This window comes from Dysidea avara, chromosome 10 (assembly GCF_963678975.1).
Source record: "Dysidea avara chromosome 10, odDysAvar1.4, whole genome shotgun sequence".
NCBI lineage: Eukaryota > Metazoa > Porifera > Demospongiae > Dictyoceratida > Dysideidae > Dysidea > Dysidea avara.
The window spans coordinates 9,039,916-9,062,853 of record NC_089281.1 but is presented as its reverse complement, the minus strand read 5'-3'; the positions used below and the strand labels follow the sequence as shown (position 1 = coordinate 9,062,853).

The window sequence follows — 22,938 nt, the reverse complement described above, 5'->3', positions numbered from 1 at the left end:
TATGCTTTCACAAAGTCGGTGCAATCAACGACTCTCAAAACCTTGAGGTTGACTGATATTTGCTTACAGTTTTATTTATAGATGTTCTCACTGTTTTTGGCTCTCAACAAATTTTCTCTTCAAGAAATCCTTAAGGCTCATTCCTATGTGTCTGATTAAACAATTTTTGTGTATGCCTTATTGTTGGTTAATGTGTGTGCATGCATATACCTGTTAGTGTGTGTGTGACACTGAGGTGTGCTTGTATGTACATACATGTTTCATGTGTGTACTTGTTAGGCAGCTAATGCCCTCTGTGGCAAGTCCAGCTGTTTTGTCTCAACTAGCTAAAAACAATTTGATCTCACTGTGAGATTTGTAAGCCCTTAAGGCTGCTCAGAAGTACGTTGTATAATGGCTTTTGAAATAGTATAGAATAGCATGTGGGGGGGGGGGGGGTTAAGCTTTATTGTGCAATCAGAGAAAATTGCACGCTCAATTAACTGCCACATGTGTTTTCTCCACAGCACATATTGTGGTTTTAAGCGTATACAGACAATATTGTAAGCTCTTTGTGCCTCATATAAAAACAATACAGCTCATTGGATAAAGTGTGAGTTAAGGAATTGTGTAGTGATTCTTTAAAAAAATATTCATTTGCCCACCTATATTTGTTTTGTTGCTACATTTTGAACCTCCCAATGGGTCTTGTTTGAGTACAATGTGGTGTGGCCAGGTGGGAAATACAACACATCAGGTGATGTATGTTTATATTGGACTTGTGAACAACCACAAATACTTGATGTGTTTAACCTGAAAACAGTAAATGGTTGTGTTTATCAGGGGAGGAATTAGTGTTTCTATGTCACTAAATAAACTTGTATAGTGTAACGGATTTTTATATAAAATAACATTGAGCTGTACAGTGCAGTTTCCTTGTCTGTATGTACAAGTCCTGCATCCTCTTCAGCTGCTCTCCCTTGTTGAAGAAGGTAATTCTCTCCTGTGCCAAGTGTGACAGAACAGAGGTTGTGTTTTATGTAACTCTCAAAAGCCTAATCTGGTGTTACACCTAGGAGAGCAATATGACATTTATAATGACCCAGTCTGGAAACAAAGTGGCTGCCCATTTGTTTTTTATTGTTTGTGTTTGTGTAATGTATCTTGCATCTGTTGGTCTGTGTTCAGTCTGTGTGTGTTACATGACATAACCACTTCTTGTCCCTAATATTGTTTCAACAAGTACCTTGTTTGTTAACAGGAGGTTGAACCATCCTTACCAACAAACTGCCCTGAGCATATCCCACTACCTGCTCTGCTACCAGGAGAAGAACTACTTATCAAGGAACATAGGATTATGTGTATCGATGCTGCAGAAGAGCCGATGATTGGTGCACTCTACATCACAAACTACCGTGTCATTTTCTCTGGAAACCTGCTATGTGTAAGTGACATGCCTGAACTAATAATATAAGACTATGAAATGCTAACTGAATTTGTAAGCCTTAGTAATGTGGCACTCCTTTTTTGGTGAACAGGTGACATAACTCGACTTCATTTTGAAACACCATTTGAAGTATTTCCTAAGTGTATTACAATAAATTATGCATCCATTTTACCACATACCTTGTAGCTAGGACAAATGGGTTCAAGATTACGTATGTGTAACTTGCACTTTTGTGGCCCATGTACAGTGTTTTCTTCACTCCTCTTAAGTTTTTCATTTTTTGAAATTCATCATTGTTTAATGTTTCCAACATTACCATATATGCATACTGGTCTGTAGGTCAGAAGAGCTTGTAGAAATAATTACAACTACAGATTAGTTATTGCCAAATCATGGAAGATGTGGGATTGACATCGTAATATGGCTGGGATATAAACCAGCTAATTTTCCGCTCTGTAACTCAGTCTTGCGCTACTTTATTTCTTAGTAAACAGTCAACTCCTACAGTTCCTAACATCAATCTATTGGTAACAACTATTGTAGTGTGCATTTTAACTTCAACAAACAGGCCATTTTTTAATCTGTTCATTTAAGTGAATTAAACCATATTTAGACCACCCCTAATTGTGCCTAACATTGTATGGTTTGTGGTGTCAAGTTATTTGCTGGGCTTGGCTTTGTTATTGTGACAACGTCAGGGAGGTCTGGGGGAATTTTCTGGGGTTTTATTAACGCCTGTGTGGGTGTGTAACATGTTATCATTGTATTCTAATGGATCACTATTGTGCATGGCAATGATGTAATTTAGCTAGAAACTTTAGTTATAATCTTTAGCTAGAAATGCACAATCAGGACAGTTACTATATATACATACTTCCTTCTGTTTTGACAATGTCAAAGGGAATACTATATGACCTTTTATAGTTAGTGTGAAAATTATAATTGTATACATTGCCTATAGTCTCTATACAGTTACAGCATAACTTGGCCAATTTACCTGATTATTGAAAGGCTACATAAGTGAAGTGTGAAATTATGAATAACACATCATTAATATGTGTGTATTTGGTCTATTCCAATCTATAACTTGTTTCTAATGTAACACACTTCATTTTCTATTGTCTTTATGCTAGGGTGTAAGGTGTAAGTAGTAATATCTATTTATCTATAACACTAGTGTATTGAGGAGTTTTATCAATAATTATTTTGCTAACACTGGGCGTGTAATTTCAAGGTGTAAAGTTCTCTTGTACACAAGTCTATAAAGCAGTAAATTCTACAATACACACACTATTTGCGCAGAGCATAATATTTCTATATTGGAATGATACATGCCGACTTACTTAAAAAGATTTCTCCAAGTACATCAGGATGTAAACTTTATACATATTTAACGCTTGGGTTGACGAAAGCAGCCAGTCTGCTAATAAATACTAGATGAATAACTTTTTGTTAACATTTAGCTCTTTACATGGTAGGAAGTACAGAGTGCATGGTTGTATGTGTCTGATGATGATGGTATTTTGAACTTTACACATACTGCACATGTGTACAGCTTTAGAGCAAAAAAAAAACAACTGATTAATACAAAACTACAATTTGCCATTCTTTTTTCCACATACAATGTAGTTTATGCAAATGCCTTTGCACCATTGCTAAGTGACCATCTGCATTTTATTAACAACAGCATATAAGCATAAAAACTATGATGAGCATTTTTATGAGTCTGGCTGTACTGTTGTAGTTCTTCACACATAGGAAGAGAAAGGAAAAAACAAACCTATCAATATATTCATTGCAAGTTTTTATTAGCGATGTATCCTTTCTTGTCTGCTCGCTAATTGTTTACAGCTGTTAAATAGGAGGAGCCAGGCCTATTAAAATATGTGTTGGAGTATTTGTTTTGATAAGGTAGTATTACCTGCTTAGTTCACAATATGATGCAATGTGATCTGTACGGTGATATTTCACCTCACCAGTATTAGCTGTATGTTTACCATACACAGTTTATGGAAATATATGTATGCGTGTGCACACGCACATACACATAAACACAATGCCATGGTTGAATCTTTCCATGCCTGCTCTAACTGGCAGATTATGATTTGATAATTGAAAATTGCTGTTAGCTATATGCATACCATAACAGGTTAAGAAAAAATATATATTCACACACACACACACACACACACACACACACACACACACACACACACACACACACACACACACACACACACACACACACACACACACACACACACACACACACACACACACACACACACACACACACACACACACACACACACACACACACACACACACACACACACACACACACACACACACACACACACACACACACACAAAGAAAAAAATCTAATTTCACCAGCTGCAATGTGTAGTGTTCAATCAGTGTTAAAAGTAATGTACACTAATTGGTAAATCCTTTGTAGGACATGATAGATATGCTGTATAGTTTCTATACAACAAAACATACCCCTCCACCCCCTTTAGCTACAAAGTGCTAGAAGTGGTTACGAGATTTAAGGGGGTACTCTTTGTGGGTGTACTTTAGCCTACTCACTACATTGAAACAATACCCTCCATTGCAGGGCCTAAACCATATTTGTATCACTAAGACATTTTCTAGGTTGAATTTTCTATTCAATTACAAACATCTGTATTGAGCTGGTCGCATTGGTCAGCTTATGGCAGGATTTCCAACCCACTACGTGAAACAGTACTTGTATGACCAAGCCTGAGCTGGTTCAGTGACTACCTTACAAGTTTTAAGTTGGGGAATTTATATACGATGAGCGGTATAGAAAACTGTTTGAAACAATCTATTTAGCATGCTGCTTGAGCTTCACCTATCAAGGATTTTAGAATTTTAGTATACAAGTGCTGGGTGATAATTTGGTTAGTACTCTTCATCCATCAAGAATTACTAGATTGTGTTATTGTACTATAATAAATTTAAGTGGTGTAAAAAGTCAATGTAGTTTATTAGCTGAGACAGCAAACTGACTACAGGTAAACTACATACTGTAGAAATTCAATTATGTTGTTGATAATCCCTTCCAGATGGCTTTTCCTTTAATCTGGTTTGACTGCTAAGGCTAGTAAACAACCATATTAACTCCTTATATAAAACTTGGGTTTGTATTGTTTAATGTGCTTTGTTTAGTTTGTGGTGTGTCATGGCCTTTCCTTTAGACAAGTGGTGACTAAGATGGTAATATTTGTGTATGTATTCATCATAACCCCATGATGTTTGATTATGCAACCAAGCATTGTTACACAAAATGGTGGATCCCAAATATGCCTTATTTGGATATGCTAAACAGCTTAAACTTTGTTAAAGTGACTTGCTAACATTGGCTACATGCTGTAGTGTATGCTGGTCTGGGTGTGATTTTGTGACTGACTTCTGCTGCTCTTGCCAGTTGAACTACACATCCCCGCAATTTTGCAAACACAGTATTAGAATGTTTAAATTATACTAGAAGGATGATAACAATGTGCTACCTTAGAAAATCCTCTCAGATTACAGACAACATCATAGCACCTTTCTGTAAATCTTATCAATGTTTAATCACGATCATCAAATTGGTTGTATAAATGTAATTGTTGTCGATCTGTCATAAGTTTTATGCCATGTTCATCATCATTTACTTGTTGCTATTGTTCAGGTTATGAGTTTGACCTGTTTAACCTGTGTGTGATGTGAATGGTCGATGTTGATTGATCACATCCAGTGACTAATATGCATCACATGTGTTAAGCCATTAATGTGTTTAGCACTCAATTTGTAGTATTAAATTACTCCTGACAGAGTTTCATTTGAGAAATTTATCTGGTGGGAAACCTTTGGTTGTTGGCTTGCTTATTGCTATGAAATAGTCTATGCGTGGGAGGATTATTGCTAAAACTTAGATGAACGCTCCAATGAAGACGACTCATAAAGTACCACTGCTGTGCTTGTTTTTGTCTCGTCTCTTGCCCCTTGTGCTGTATTTTTCGTATGCATGTACGGCAGTGCTTTACTTCCCTCTCTGAATATTGTATTGTAGTTTTGAATTGTTTTGGTAGCTATGATTATAGGTACTGTATAGTGAACTCTAGATGCCTTTGAGAATTTGCAGCTCATGCAAAATAACTATAAGTTCATGCTCCTGTAGGAAGGTAGTTATTAAAGGAAAAAACAAGTTGTGTTGTGTAGCTAGTGTTCTTATTTCTATTGTGAAAGGGGATTCTAGGCACAGTGCTATGGTATCAGCTATCACCTGTGATAGTGTTGTTAAAAGTAACGTGTACTTCTTGGACCTTGCCAGCCTGTACATATGATCAACAAGAGTCTTCTCTATTATGGACTCCTGATATGATGTATTGGTGTCTGTGTCTGTGTCTGTGTCTGTGTCTGTGTATTACATAATGCTCAATATTGATGTTTTGTCACATTCACAAGAAATACGCACTTGATATATTGCTAGTATAGCTGCATGCATATTGTGTGGGGGTGACTGTTTGCTGTATAATGTGCTTTGTGTTAATACATAGGTATGAGGGTTTGAGTAAAACTTCTTACGGAATTGTAAGCATGACCAATCTTCTGCCATTGAATGACTGCAACATTGTTGTAGATTTGATTTAAAGATCTTTAAGCACCACAATGCTAAACTACTTATATACTGTATCATTCTTGAGTAACCTCGTGCATTTATAAAACTGAACTTTTGTAAATATGATTGGCTATAAAACTGTGCATTGTGTTTGTTTACTGGTGTTAAACTAGTTATCTCTTTTTAGCAATCCATTTAAAATGTATGGGGATAATCCAGGTAATTATGTAATGTAATAAGGTCACCTGTTAACTGATTAAGCCTAGACAATTTAGAATTCCCTACTGTATCACGGGATGACCTACCTAGTACCATTATATCCTTAATAAGGTCAAAACAAATTTGATCCATAGATTACTTACCATATTAGAATTCACTGTGGAACACCTGAATTGTCTATTCCTTAGCGATGATTCGATAGTATATAGTAAACAGAATACTTAAATAATAGTTGATAGAGAAGTGGTCATGCTTGTAGGTATAGTTTATGCTTTTGTAAAATATGAAATGGTCATTATGCTGATCTGTGTTGCTGGATTTGTTACTTGGATAACAGCAGCATGAAGTACTGCTTATTAACAGTCAAATGTGAAAGTCAATTACATCACCATAGTGCCTAAGCCAATTATCGGCACCGTTTCATCACCCAATCGTAATTCCTTAATTCAATGGTGTATGAACTTCCAGTTTGAACCATTTAACAGAGCAGTCCTTCGTCTCTTAGTGCACCAAATTTTAATCATCTCATGTGAGGGTATATACCTATTATTGGCAACTGTACTTCCATGATTGACTAATATCGGCACAATGTGCGATTTTGTGTTTAACTCCATGATGGCTCGTTGGTTCTTTGTGAATTTTTTATGGGAGGTGCAGTAGTGATTTGTGATATTAGGATTTTGGTTTCGGTACAATATCGATATGATAATTGGTGATATTTCAATACTTTTTCGGTTTTTCTTTTGATTAATTGTGTGGGCAGCCAATCTTTACAATTATGCTCTAAACAGAATTTGTGATGAAGCTAATAATAAGCTAATAATATATAAGCCTTGGAAACTGGTAGACACTTTTTAAAATAGCTAAGGCCACTCCAAATAAATTCTCTGTTTCCCGTCCTGGACTCAAGCATATTTGCATGCGGGCGGGCGGTTCATTTCCATTATTTCATTATAAGATTGGCAGCTTTTCAAGCCATTATTTTCCTGGCACAACCATAAAAGCTACATAAAAGCATGCTTAAACTTTTTCCTTCCTTTTAAGTTGCAATAATAGCACAAACGTTAAGTTTGTGCTGACTTGATAGTAGTCTCGTGCCCAGACCCCACCCATTGCATTGAGTAGGGTCTGGTGACAACACAAGAGTTTTGAGCCCTATGCCATTTTTTCCTTTCTGACCAATCAGACGCTTTAATTCAGCTGTACTGCGATTTGATAGGCTAGAACGACGAAGATGGCCGACTGTAACCATGGATACAAATGCATACTGAGGATTTCCAAATCTTTGCAACACGTCTGAAATGCAAAGCGGAAAACATGATCCAGTACGTCACTTCCTGCCTTTATTCATGCGGCAGTGTAGACCAGACCAATGGTTGTGATTCAACCAAGTCACTTGTTGATAGATTTTATACTCGCGTGTCAGTGTTTAACTTGTCTCATGACAATTTTAAATTTCACGTGATAGGCATTCACGTAAACGCATTGCGCTTAGGCATTGTAAAGATTTGGAAATCCTCAGTAAATAATATGTCGGCGGACCCAAAAACGTAGCGTAAGCCACCAGACCCTACTCAACGCAGTGGGTGGGGTCTGGGCCAAGACTAACGTGATAGCGCTGCTGACACATGAGCTGACACTGTTTCAAAATGGCTTTTACTGAGTCTGTCAGTATGCAAGAATAACCAGAAAATAATGGAAGAATACGGAATAATGGAATATTTAGAGCTGATAGTAACTAGATGCTGGTGGTGGATGGGAAACAGAGAATTTATTTGGAGTAGCCTAAACTGTACAGAACTGAGCTTCATTTCTACCGTGATTGCACAATGACACACCAACAGTTGTAAATTACCAAAATATTACTCAATATATAGAAAATTGTACCAAAATATGATAAGTATTGATATAGGTTATAAAAATATTGAGACAATACGATCGGTATTGGAAAAATTATTGCAATGTCAATAAATTTTTGGTATATTGCACATCGCTAACTTCTAGCCATGTTTATGTGATGCAGGACAGTGTTTCAAGTAACAGTAATGATTATTGCAGTAACCATGACTGTGTTTCTGACACAAAAAGTGCATTAAATTCCATGAATAAAACTCCACAACATTCATGGTGTCTTATTACTTGATGACATGTAAGCTGGAGATCTTAACAGTATACTCAAGTACCAATGTAACTATCCAAGTGCCATATTCCTTATCTGGTATGAGTATTCAGTTGTTGCCATATTTGTATCTTGAAAACAACAATTTTACCTATTGTTTGTACAAGTATACTAAATGAGGTTGGCTAGTGACTCAATGTGGTATTGACATACATAATTATGTCATCATGCAACCAAGCACAGTACCTGGTACTCATTTCAGTATCGGATACCCTTTTGTCTCATTCATGTGACTTGCTTCTTTGCTAAGCCATGTACCTGGCTGGGATAATAGATGGCATGGATCTACTGTAGTGTCTTGAGTTCAGCTGGTTGAACTCTTGCTTGAGTTCATGAATATGTCTGAAGTTTAACCAAAGTATTAGATGAATCCTGAGTCTTCTGTGCTTTTGTACAGGGCTGCACAATCCTTATGGGTTAAAACTGTTACATCAAGAGTTAGTTACATGTACAGAGCTTCTTTCTATTTAAATGCTAACTTGATGTAACTTTCCATGTTGACACTGAAGTCATTGGTGTGAAGGTTGGCTGCTGTTGGTGCAGTAGTATGGTGATATTCTCACACTTCTTCCTCCACTAATGAGATACCTTGTGCTGGCATTCATTCACAACTAGAAGGGCTGCAATGAAAAGGAATAGAAACTAACCTTTGCACTTTACCCTTTCTGTTGTTTGTCTTGTGGTATATACTTCTTTTATTGGTCATGTGAAACATTCAACAAATTCTTTATCATGTACCTCTTGTGAACTGTCACAAGCACAAAGTCTAATTCCATAAGAATTCTTACAAGCCTTTTGAGTGCTGTGTACATCAACTGCAAACTAAGTAAACGTTTTTTCTTTAAAGGCAAATTATGTAGAGGCATGTAATGTAGTCAGTCTGTTTAAAAGAGGTTGTGGCGATCGACATACAGCGAAACCTGTCTAATCAGGTTGTCTCAACAAAATAAATTGTCACAATGAAGTAGTTCAATGCTACCTACATACAGTGAAACTAATCTATTCCGATCACTACTGGACCAAACTTTCCTGACCTTTTATTAAGAGGTGGCTGTATTAGGCAGGTTACTTTGTACACTAATGACACATTTGGGGATTAAATGGCCACACACACACACACACACACACACACACACACACACACACACACACACACACACACACACACACACACACACACACACACACACACACACACACACACACACACACACACACACACACACACACACACACACACACACACACACACACACACACACACACACACACACACACACACACACACACACACACACACACGCTACACACACACACACACACGCTACACACACACACACACGCTACACACACACACACACACGCTACACACACACACACACTACACACACACACACACTACACACACACACACACACACTACACACACACACACACTACACACACACACACACTACACACACACACACACACACACACTACACACACACTACACACACTACACGCACACACTACACACACACACACACACACACTACACACACACACACACACACTACACACACACACACACACACACACACATTCTCAGTGTGATGTTAATACAAAGGGGATTGGTGCCAAATTAGCTATTAGCAAGAGTTGGTATAGCACAAGGGTGACAGGTTAACTCAACCATGAGGTAGACCAAACCAATTATGTCCACAACATTGCCGCAGTTGAATGTAAACAATGGTTGTGACTTCATTGCTGAGTTAAAGGAGGATATTAGCAGAGTTAAACAAACATAATGGTTGTGACTTCATTTTCACAGTAAGATCTATTAGAAATACCACGTTATTCTGTGTATGTACTGAGCATGCTAACAAGCATACGAAGTCTGGTGGATTTGGAAAAGCTGGATGCTTGTACAGTATGATGGAATCTTTATATTCTATTCTTGATGCAAAACCTTTAAGATGGGTGGTTGTTCTAAAGTGTGGCAGTCAAATTTGTGGGCTCAGTAAACTCATTTTGCAAACTCAGAAGAAACCAGTCATTAGAATTCAATGATGTATCCTTCACAAGTTAACAGCCAAGTTAATAATCATTTCCAAGCTATGTAGCTGTGACAAGTGGGCGTTTCAACTGGCAGCCCACCAGACTGATTACTTGTCAGACCAATTGACTATTTAGGACACACCAATAATATTACTACCCACTCCTGTTTATCATAAGGATCACTTGATGATACTTGTTGCTGCTGTGCCCACTTTGTTTCATCATAAGACTTAGCATATGTTTAATTTCAAGGAATTTATGAATGCACTTAAAGTCCAGCCTATTAACACAACAGTTTGCTATTCTAACGAACACGATGTGTATGTTGGGAAATAACTGACAACTGGGTTGTGAAATACCATGACGAAGTGTTCAATATGGTGATCTTATTTGGGCAGGTTATTGTGTTACTGACTTCCTGTTTTAAAAGGGACATTGGTAAATAGTGTTTGGATGTGGTTGATGATGAATAGGGAAAAAAACAAGTATTGTGTTTGTTCTATTGGCTGTGACATCATATACTCCAGAAATAGTTCAGAAGAATTAAGAATCACAGCAGCCATGCTGACATAGCTATGTATATTACTGCTATATTAATTAATAGATGTCCCATTCAGTGTATGATAGTACAGTTCAGTTACCTTTATACTTTAGTGTTTACTGATGTTGACCTGCAGTGTATATAAGGCTACACTATAGTTATGTATTCAAGGAAAAGTGTTCTCAGTACTTAATTTTTATATGGTTTTAAATTAAATTTTGTTTAGCAAGTCATACTTTTAGAAGTTATTTAATGCATTTCATTTTTGCTTGCGGTTAGCCATGGTTTAGTCGTTCCACAGTTGGTGAAGATAATTGCTTTATTCCAACTAGTGTATTGTCTTAATTGTCTCGTAATGACTGCCACACTTCCAAAGCTTTATATGGGCAATGTATCATCTGGTTATTTGATGCGCGACAATGTTAAGTATGCAATCGCCTTAGTACCATCCTGTGTGCTTATGTGTTATCCTGTTGGACTACTATGTTTGGATTTTGTTGTGTGATGTATTTGATCAATTTAAGTATATGACAACCTGTTATAAACTTTCTGCTGCTTAAAGAAAATATACTGCAACATGTGAATCGTGTTACAGTGTATTTGGTCCATAAGGATTGTTAGGTATTTCTATGAGCTTGTTTAGTTGGAATCACAGACTGTTATCTTTAAGCATTGTACACTGTGACGCTGTTGAGTACTTTCATTATAATTCGATTTCCAAGGGCAAGATATTTCTAAAAGTTAAAATGATAATGTTTAGGTAGGTATACTTGTATAAAAACATCAGGGTCACTGGATTAGGTATGTGTTTAGTTTTGAGGTACAAAGTTGGCATATTTCTTAATTAGTAGTCAGTCAGTCAGTTAGCCACCTGTGAAGTTTGTAGGTTTGTATTGTTATAATGGGAAAACCCTGTACTTTGATGATATCACAGGCCATATGCCCACATACACAGTCACATTTTCTGGTAGTGTGAACTACAATAAGAGTCACTCTTGGTAGTAGCAGATATGCTTTTAGCTAGTGTAGTGAAGCCTTACTTCATGTAGTCACTGGAACCATTTTGTTATAATATTTGTGTCAAGTAGTTAATGTATACATAGCTACTGTGACATCATGACCTTGCTGTCATTAGGACCATTTTTCCTGGGCTCAATCTTAGCACTATTGGACTTGACTTTGTTTGGTACAAAACAATATTTTCTGAAGCATATTGAGGACAATTTTATGGCAAAGATGAAGTTGTACCTGCCGTATCATGTTTACAGATACACTGTAGCATGATTATTTTATTACATATACAAGCATACACGTGCATGTACATCTGTACTTGTGAATTCCAACTGGCCTAACAGGTGTGGGAGTTAGCATTCTTTTACAGAAGTACGCAAATAATGTTCAGTTCAAACTCTACAACTGCATATGGCTTTAACTGTTTTTGTAACTTATGTAAGACATGGCATAGCCATACAGTGTACCTAACACACACACACACACACACACACACACACACACACACACACACACACACACACACAAAGCAAAAGCCAAAGCTGCTGCCAAGTGGTCACACTGCCCAGTGGCCAGCGCCGGGGAACCTGTGCGCTACTCAGGTTCTATGGGTCAGTGTAGGCATGCCCTCCTGAGGTAGGACCAGGAGACATGTCTCACAGTTGAAGGTGTGGGCACCCAAAGTCCCACCTGGACCTTCAACTGCTATATGAGACATGGACAGTTGAGCATTTGCTTCCCCAGTTTACACCAGGTACCCATTGATGTTAAAGCTGCTTCCCCAGTTGGCACCAGACCACCAGGTCCCCATTTCAACAGCTGGGTAGACTGGAGCAATGTGAGTAAAGTTTCTTGCTCAAGGAAACAACAACAACACCAAAGTGGCCCAGCTGGGAATCAAACCTGGAACCTTTCGATTACCAGGCGGATGCCCTAACCACTTGGCTATATTGCCCCCCCCTCCACACACACACACACACACACACACACACACTGTACTCCATACAATTTAAAATAGGGAAACAACACATAATTAGCACTGATATTGGTCAGTGCCAGCCTACTAGACCTACTATTAATAACTTTCAGAATGATGTGTGTCCCTTTCCATTTGCTGTTAGGGCATATTCAGGAGTGGAAAGATGTTGGTTTCTTTAGTTACTAAAAATACATAAATTTTATTTTTGTTACCTGGAAGTAATAACATAGTTATGATTGGTTAATTGTTCAAGTTATGTAGCCCTACTGTCTCTTGTTACAGAATACAAACATTTCCATGGTGACTGAGTTTCAGGATGGCGTGAAGCTACGCAAGCACAAAAAAGCAGCACAGAATACTAAGCCACTTGTGCAACGCAAGATAAACCGAAAGGTGTCCACGCCTACTCCCTCTTTTAATTCTTTCTTGGATGGATCAGACAATGTTAACAATTTGAAGTAAGTACTTGTTTTATATCTTGACACTTTATGTAGCCTGTTTTGTTTAATGCTTTGTACATGTTTGCTGTATAGAAACAAACCTTAGGGTGGTAGTAAATTTAGGGCTGCTGTTGTGTGTCATATCTACAAGATTCCCACATGGTTGAGCAACCCTAATTTTATAGTAAAATTCATGACAATAGGTGGAATTATAAAAAATCCCATAAATTTTTTGAGCACTTGTTTCATGATGAAGGCAGGCGCTAACAGCAAAAGCTGTGGTAACATCGTGTTCCCAAAGCAAGAGGAGCTCAAAAATCTTTGTTTTGTGGTGTTTCCAAGGAGATGGGACATATGAGTTTAATTAAAGCACCCATTTCCATATTGTCACTGTACAAATTGATCTTTCTGTTGCTACCACATTGTAGTGCTGTAACTTGTAGCTCCTAGGGCTGGCCCTATCTAGATAAGGAAATGGATTGAAATGGAATTTGAAAATGCACAAATGTGTGAGGTTATTGCAGATCCTGTCGCCAACAGTTAGACAATACTTACTTTGGTACAGCACATAGGCTTGACTTTATTTTTAAAGTTTTCTGACACATCTACCGATAAAATTTCCTGTGGTGAAAAACGGTAGCCTTCTTGTAACTGTCAAAATTATCTGAGTGTGCATTATAAGGAGGTTCCCTTCTACAGTTGTATTGAGCTGCTTGTGCTGGACAAAATGATGATAAATTTATATTACAATACAGGATGTACAATGCCAAGAATCAGTCACTTATAGCTACGTACACCAGCTGTAGGGTAATTGCAAACAAAACACAGAAGTTCAAGTAATAGTGCATGTCTTTTTAAATCGCCATTTTAAAAGATGATGAAACAGTTGTGATTGGTTATAGGTTTCACCTGACTTGTTTACAGCTTAGATTTTGTTGCTGCCTTTTATGGATAGGCGTACTTCATATATGGACAAAAGAATGTAGTGGTTATAATTAGGTTATACAACACCTGGCAACCTGCTGGGCATGGTAGCGCTAAATCAATGCATATATGAGGGCCTATAGGACTAAGACTTGTAAATGTGGTGTGCAGTTAAGCCATAACTCATGATACTGTGCAAAGACTGATCTTGTATCTTGGATGCTCTGGCACTGAAGTTGTCACATATCAATAAGTGTTAACTATTACAAAGAGGTACACAATTAACGTAACATTTTCAAACAACACTTCTGCCCTCCTCTGACAAGAGTCTATATGCTGCATTAATACCCTTCACCTATATTTTTAAGTGCAGATTCTACACTGTAAGTCGATTATATAAGCATTCTTAGCACCACTTTGTTCATACTCGCTCTTTGTCTCATGTGATCTAAGAAATAAATAGCTGGGCCCAAATAGATACCAGGCTTGTCACTTTACACGCGGACTTGTATATGGATAAATATAATATAACTGAAAATTCGATAGTTAGTAATAACAGGTACAGTGAAACATGTGTATTGTGAATGTCTTGGGACTGACCAAAAGATTTCTGGTAATCGTGATTCTCCAGGTCAGTATATATATATACATGCTAAGGGATACGTACTTTGGGATGTCCAAATGATACAAGTGTCTTCATTTTCATCACATTTATAAGTTCCACACTGAATGTCTGGAAAACTGTCAATTATGGTTGCACCCATTGGTGTGCTAATAGCAGATGCTAGCAAACAGTGTGAATCACTTTGGATCATATTTAGATTCTGCTTTGTGTAAGGATTGTACTTTATTTTGGAAAGCTGTTTAGTTTCAGGGCAAAATTGATACAACACTTTCACACATATGGCACGTACCACTCAAATGCAATGTCGTCTCACACAAGTGCGAGCAATTAAAAAACTTGCTAATTAAAGGGCGTGGTAGTCATTTCATTCGCAAGTATTCATCCCAATTCCTTAGCAAATTTTTAAATCCCTCACACTAATGCGAGACAACATTGCATTTGAACAGGTATGCATATTCTCTTCACCAAGACAGTGATGCCACATCATCCACATGATTTGGTTCATCCCAGATAATGAACAATTGTACATTATTCATTTAAACTGCTTCCACCTTCCTCTGGACTCTTGTATAGCACACTTATTCGAATCATTGGCTAGTTTTTAGCACCCCAGCATTTTAAACTGACCCAGAGGCATGTATCTTATAGTTGAGATGAAGATGTATTTTAGCCTAGCTTTAATACAGATGGCAATTTTAGTACCCAGCCCCATTGAATCCCATCGAATGTAATGAATTAATTGTTTGTTCACTGATATACTTACTATTACATTATGCAATAGCTGTGGTTTTAGGAGTTATTGTGTGGTATTTTAAGTAGTGCTGGTGTCAACAAACAGGATATAGCTAACCACTACAGTGGCATATAAAATAATATTGTAGCTTTAGCTCACATACACATTGCCAGCATGCACACTCACATGCAGTCTAGAAGTGTGCAACTTTACCAAACGTGTGTGCATGCATGCACTTTATATACACATGACACCTCAAGCACATACTGTACACTTGCTGCAAATATTTGCACTAACTACAAGCATTCCCTACACACATGCACGTACACACATGCACGTACACACATATACACACTATGTACACTTTACCCAAATATGCATTGCTAGCTGTACAGTGAGTGTACTATGTTTTCACATGTGTGGGAGTGTAGTACCACTCACAACACCTGTTGATTAGATTTGCTATGCCAGTTAGGTAAGACTTTGTTTACTCTGAGTTTCCATGACTAAACACACTGTAAAGTTTAGTAATGCTTGCGAAGGTGAAGAACTGTAACCTAGAAACTGATGTTGCCATAGAATACATCACAAACTAGATTATTATGAAGTGTTAGCACCTCACCCCCACTTCAAGCAGTTACAATGAACGTGCAAGGAAAAGAGAATATGGGGCCATTTTAGAATGTTGATTGAGATTACCTCCTGGGCTTTTGCAATCACCAGTGGTAGATAAAAGGAGGCTATCTTCCTTAGCATGGCTGCAGCGCTCTCCATCCTTTTCCCTGTTACAACCTACCGGGATGAGCATTCATGGTACTGTTCACCTCATGCTTCACCAGAGATACGCTTGGTTACAGAATTCAGAGAACGAGTCTTTCTCTCATTGTTATAATGTCCAGCACACACTGTCATTTGTATTAGAAGGAATTGTGGCAAGGGCATCATGACTAGCTCACTTGAACCGTGGAAAGTTTAGTATACAATGGCTTCTCTGAAACAAGGAGGATGGGCATGCACTACAGGTTTCTGCTATCATACAGTCACCATATGGCAATGAATAAACTCAGTGTGTTATTATTAAATCATTGTTAAGTGCTGTAAATAATAGGTTGTTTCCTTTGACTGGGTCCCTTCTATTGATAGAGGCAGTCATTGTTGTGACTTGTCAATTTACAAGAAATGATCCTTATCCCAAAATGACAATCCATAGACAACACAACTTGAGCGGGTGGCAGGGGATGATCTCTGTATTATATTTGATATAAAATCACCAGATACTCATTATATTTCTTTATAAAACAGCATGAGTTAATGTTTCTTTGCTGTTTTCTTACACAAAACTTGGATATCTGGCCAGTAGACTAGCTACAATAAATGCAACATCTTGTTGTTTCAAAATTTATTCATGTATTCAACCACAAACGTCTCAGTATTGATTCCTGGTATTCTGAGTACCTATCATGAGGATCTTCGTGATTTAAAAAATAAAAACCCGAGGTTTTTGCCACAAAGATCTGAGTTGGTGGTCTTTAACGGACTAGAAAATGATGTGGTTTATACTAGTAGATAGATAGATTGATTGTGGGTTGAGTAAAAGATCATGTCACACAAAATGTAAACCCACAATTACTTCCGCATTGTTATCTATAAAAAGAGCTCACTGATCTTCAATGCTACTCAACACATCAGTGATCAATAGTAAGGTGTGCTGTATGTTGACTCCCTCAACTGGAGTATCTGCTATATAGGAGGTATCTAATCATTGCTTAATCCATGCCAGATGCACAAATTGTCCTGCCTCGAAAGCCAAATTATCAATGGATTTAGTACATGTAGTTTTGTAATGCACATTGGGTTATTTAATTGTGCTCACATACATGTAGTATGTAGTCACATGTGTGCAAGCACATTCATACACACATTTTCACCTTCACTGGAGATGTTCATTGGAGGCTAGATGCTGAGTAATCCACCTTGCATTTTGAACTTTTTTTGTATTCAGTATTGGTAAGAAGACTTGGATCCTTATTAAAATTTTTACTTTTAAATTAGCAGACTGGCAGTCAATGAAATGACTATTCAATTGGAATATTCTATTTGCATTTCCTGTTAAAGATAACTGTATATTCTTGTAAAACACTAACCAATAATGGCCCAATATTCTTGTAGATTTTTTCACTTGATAGGACAGGTTTCAGTTAAAAACAAGTTGATGTAATGCTACTTCTAAAAACCAGGCACCCATACAGTTAATACTATCCCATTCTAACTACGTGAATAGGTAATTAATCAACCATGTATATAATGTTTATGTACGGGTTTATATACATACTATTGCTATTATTAATTCAGCTAGATAATTAGATTTATAAATACTGTAATTGTATTTCATAATTAATGAGTTATATTATAATTTGGTATGCACTGCTAAGTCTTTAAACCACAAATTATGCACAGAAACTTCTCAACTGTGTTATAGTCTCACACAAATTGTTTAGAGAAAGCCTCCTTAATTTTCATTTTCATTTACGGCATACGCTCCCTTTCTCTTCAAAGAAATTTGTTTTTTCAGTATCCTATGAAGCCTATTACACTGTTTTTCTATTGTATTACACCCATATAGCCCATTAGGAAAGTTTTTTCACAACATTTTCTTTAACCCATTTAATTACAATTTTGAAATAGTGGCCTCAGCATAAGCTTAGCTTCTTGAAAGTGTTTACCAAAGCCTTCATTCACATTTGCAGGCTGCTTTTGACAGAAACATGTTTTTCATGTGGACAAAATGATAAGGCTTGTACCGATACCACATTTTACAGCCGATACCCCAATATCCGATATTTATTGTCTATTTCCGATACAGGTTTTCTAATAAACCAATATTAAATATTCAGCCGATACTTAATAATTGTAACCGATATGTATTATTGTGAGATATAGCATAATAAGATTACAAAGCGTAATCACTATGGCGGTGTTGAATTTACTAAACATTGTTCACAAACCAAACTTGTCTGTTTTTGGTCAGTACAATGTCAGAGTAGTATATCATACAACAAAAATGTATTACCAAAAAAGTGGTACAAAAAACCTCAAAAACAAAGAAAAAAATGCATAACCACTTGGAGAATTGAACCCAGGACAATTCACAGTATAATCCAAGACCTTACCACTTGTCTATAAGGTCACTTTAGCTAGTTAAGTGCTTTTTATAGTACTTTTACTAGTACTTACACTACTCAAGTACTTACACTACTCAAGTACTTACACTACTCAAGTGAAGTATCTGTACTATAGACTTGTAATTGGCCGATACCGATACTCGTAATATTGGTACCGATATCAATATAATATCGGTATCGATATCAATATAATATCGGTATCGGTACAGCCCTACAAAATGACACAGATTCACACATGTTTTTTCCAAAACAATTACAGTATAACCAGGGGCATGTGCCTGGTTAACAAGGAATTATAACATGAAATATGTTGAGATTGGGTAATATTAATATCCTGTTATTGATTGGTATTGGCCAGTATGTGGATTTATTATCAAGTTATACAACGGGCAGGAGTGGCAGAGCACAAGTACATGTATAACTGTTATGTACTACTCACCTAATAAGTGGAGAGAGTCTAATAGGACAGCTGCTTCTCTTATAAAGGCCAGGTTTCCAACATTGACTGTGGGTGACCATGCAAAATGTTGCGGTGATGTTCCCTCTACAGTATTGCATTTGACCGCTAGTATGCTGGACTATAGCACTAACCTACATTTGCTGTGTTCGGCTCTCAATCATTGTGTGGTGCTTAGCATACGTGATCAACTTGATTGCCTATGATTTTTCTCTCAAGTAAAGAATAACAGCTAATAGATGATTTAAGAAAACAAAACCTAACTACTGAACCACTACTTGTCTAATTCTTACTATCTACACTAGCTAAACTTGAATCTAGTGGCAAGACAAAAACTGGCTACCACAATTGAATGTAGTGGTGAGGATTATTTAGAATATAATGGTTTTATTGAGTCATTGACTACAGTTTAATCTAAGCTTGGATGGCATCAGACTAGTAAGGTTTATAAGCATGTTTATATATGTGTGCGTGCGTACATGCGGACTAGAGTTTTGGCCACTGCATTAACTTTTTCAATCGCCATTGGCTGCTTGGGTGACATTTGGTGACATTATGACCCCACAATCATGTTAGGCTATAAAAGAATTTGAGTGCATCTTTCCACCTATTAGGTGAGGTATCGTGGCAGTCTCAGCTGCCGATACTTGTGCAATGCTGCACAAAACCACAGCCAGGCACTACGTTCAATGCATTATAACTTGTAATGCACTCGTTGCAATCTGCAAAGCTGCAAACAGTGCATTATAAATTATAATTCTCTCGCTACAGTCTGTAGCAGTGCCATATACAAGTTATGGCACTGGCGGTGCCTTTGAACTGTCCACGCAGAGTGGTACATATTTGGATGTAATACCATGTACATGGTTTGATTGGTGGGCTATTTGAAATAAAACTTATTGGTGAACTGTTGATAGGCTGCTTCCAGGTCACATGAGACCTTAGGCAAAGTATGTCAGCAGAATCGTTTTTTGTTTGTTTTTTTTTTGGTGAACTTTTGCCAATTCACTAAATTAAAAATCCTCTACCATGTACATGTATATTGATGGTAATTGGCAAAGTATCTAATCTGTGCATCATATTACACTTTTCTCTTAAAATGTATTGTAGGAGCAATGAATTTACTGTTTAAGGTTGAACACACATCTGCTTGTTTACCACCACCATAAAAAATAGCAGGTGTGAGATGAGTAATGAATAAGACTCTTCGCAATGTGTGAAGAACTCAATAAAACAAATTGCTGAATGATTTCTTTACATGTACTAATGTGCCACTAATATCTTTGATGTCAAATTTTCTCCTTATTTGGTGTAATGCCGCAACTATAGTAACGTAATTGAATTGTGAACATAACTATGACTAATAACAAGAGTCTAGAATACTTCTGTTTTTGTATTTCTTGTTACTAATGCTGCAAAACAAAGCGTAAAAATAAATTCATAGCTAAACTAAAAGAATGACTTTGATTGTAGTGGCTAACATATATGGCTAACAGATATAAAGCACTAGTTATTTTCAACTTTGTCGTTAGGTTTGTTAGTTTTGTTGTTTGTTGTAGTGACTCTCCAATAATGCTGTTGTATGTTGAACTGTATTTCTTGCTGTGTAGACCAAGATTCAGGTTTGGCCAGCAGCTTAAACAATTTAAAGATGGAATTCTGGAAAGAACACGTACAAAGCGAACTAAAGGTGATGCATCTAATAATCCTGCAAAAGACCCCTCCATACTTGACAGTTTAGAAATAGGGAAACCTATAACAATGAAAGGACTTGCAGAAGAAGAATCACCAGGGCATGAAAGTTGCGAATCAGCAGGGAGCGATTCTCTCTATGATCTATCACTTGAAACAGTTCGACATCATGTCATTCCCAACCCTCTGGAAGATGCTTATAAAGGAGAACTGGACAATGAACAGTTGGAACCAGACTTTGAAAAGGTTCCTGACAGTTTAGGGGGTGATTCTCAAATTAGCCAAAGTGATTCTAATGCTTCGTCTTTGGTTTTTAATCAACTGATTGTTGATACGGATGATTCAAATGATGAAGTAGATATAGATGCCTCGCCTACATCAATCTTAAACAATTTTGACAACAACCTAGAAACAAATTTATTTCTCTCATCTAACAAACCTGTTCCTTCACAAAGAAATCCTTCACCAAAAGTTGATAATGATCACTATCAAACTGAAAATCCAATGATTTCATCTTCAAGGAGTCCTTGTTTACATCATGCCGCTGATCGACGAAAGAGAAAACCAGTCACTCTTCCAAGGAATAAATCCCTTAGATTAACAGCTGCCACTACTGGTGAAGACAGTGACTCCATAGACTCTCCTTTGTTTTCTAGTGACATTTCAAGAAAGAATCGGCCTCAAACCATGCCAAGAAACATGTACAAACACGTTGCAGAAAACGGTGTACTAGCATCATCAGCTAAACCTAAAATTTTCAAAGAAAAGCCTCCAATTATACCAAGAAAGAGCTCAGGCACACTGGAAGATCTTGAGGATGCCAAGCCACCAATTCCCAAGCCAAGGCTAAAGAAAACGAAAAAACTGAATAGTATTAGAAAACCTACCCTAGATAAAGAGCACTCTGAAGATACAGTTGATACTGTTTCACTATTACCAGCAGTTATAACACTAAACAGCAATAAAGCTGATACACCACCTACTCGTAGTCCTGGAAACTCTCCTTTAATTGAAAGGAAGGCTTATTCTGTTGGAGCAGTAAGAAATCATCAGCTGTTACGACCCATGTCATCATGTAGTGTGGATGCCAGATTGTCACCAAACCCTTCACTAGTTTCTAATATTGCTAAAAGTGTTTCAAGTGAAGAACTAAATGATGAAGAGAAATCTGATTTAACTCTCGCCATAGCTCCAGCAATTGAGATGGCACCTTTTGAAGGTGATGAAAATTTTCGTGATCGTTTTAAGGAGAAAAAGCGAAGAAGTAAAACGTTAAAGGCAACAACTAGACTATCAGAAATGAGAAGCAGGTCACAATTAATTGAAGTCAAAGGTACATTGCTATGTTACCATTTGTATGTGTGTGCGTGCGTGTGTGTGGTATACTGTCCTGTGTTCTTGTTTTTTCTCACAACAGATTTACAATTTGAGTTCTCTGTTTCACTTCCGTTGGAGTGCATCAAAAACTTGAAACGTTTTCCTTCCCATTTTCTGAAAGAGCACAATGTTCCGGTACACGAAGGAATTTTGGTGTTGTGTAAAAACTGCCACTCACTAAAGGTAATAATTGATTGTATTGATAATTAGTAGAATTTATAATTGTTATTGTAGCAGTCAAACTTTGATAGATATTTTGTACAGTGTTGCAGCTTCAAATCACAGCTAGTGCATTTTTATTTAGTTTAAAATGAGAACGTTTACGCAGGATTAACTGCATGTATGTAGATAGATTGAAAGAGATATTTGGTCAGCCTGCCAGTCCTACTGCAATCGAAAATTAAAACAACACATTGTACAACTTCCATTTTACACCTGCACAGTAGCAAACCTCACTTATAGCATTTTCCTTTTCAAGTCCCAAA

General features: G+C 37.1%; 1 protein-coding gene across 2 annotated transcripts in view; it reads left to right on the top strand.

The window, feature by feature from the left end:
* LOC136268297 (uncharacterized) overlaps positions 1-22,938 on the top strand; it is a 43,335-nt gene that overhangs the window by 786 nt on the left and 19,611 nt on the right. For both annotated transcript variants that reach the window (XM_066063595.1, XM_066063596.1), the window contains exons 2-5: positions 1,241-1,423; positions 13,306-13,481; positions 20,995-22,409; positions 22,494-22,636. In XM_066063595.1, coding sequence (XP_065919667.1) covers positions 1,241-1,423; positions 13,306-13,481; positions 20,995-22,409; positions 22,494-22,636 — 1,917 coding nt within the window. The remainder of the gene's footprint in view (positions 1-1,240; positions 1,424-13,305; positions 13,482-20,994; positions 22,410-22,493; positions 22,637-22,938) is intronic.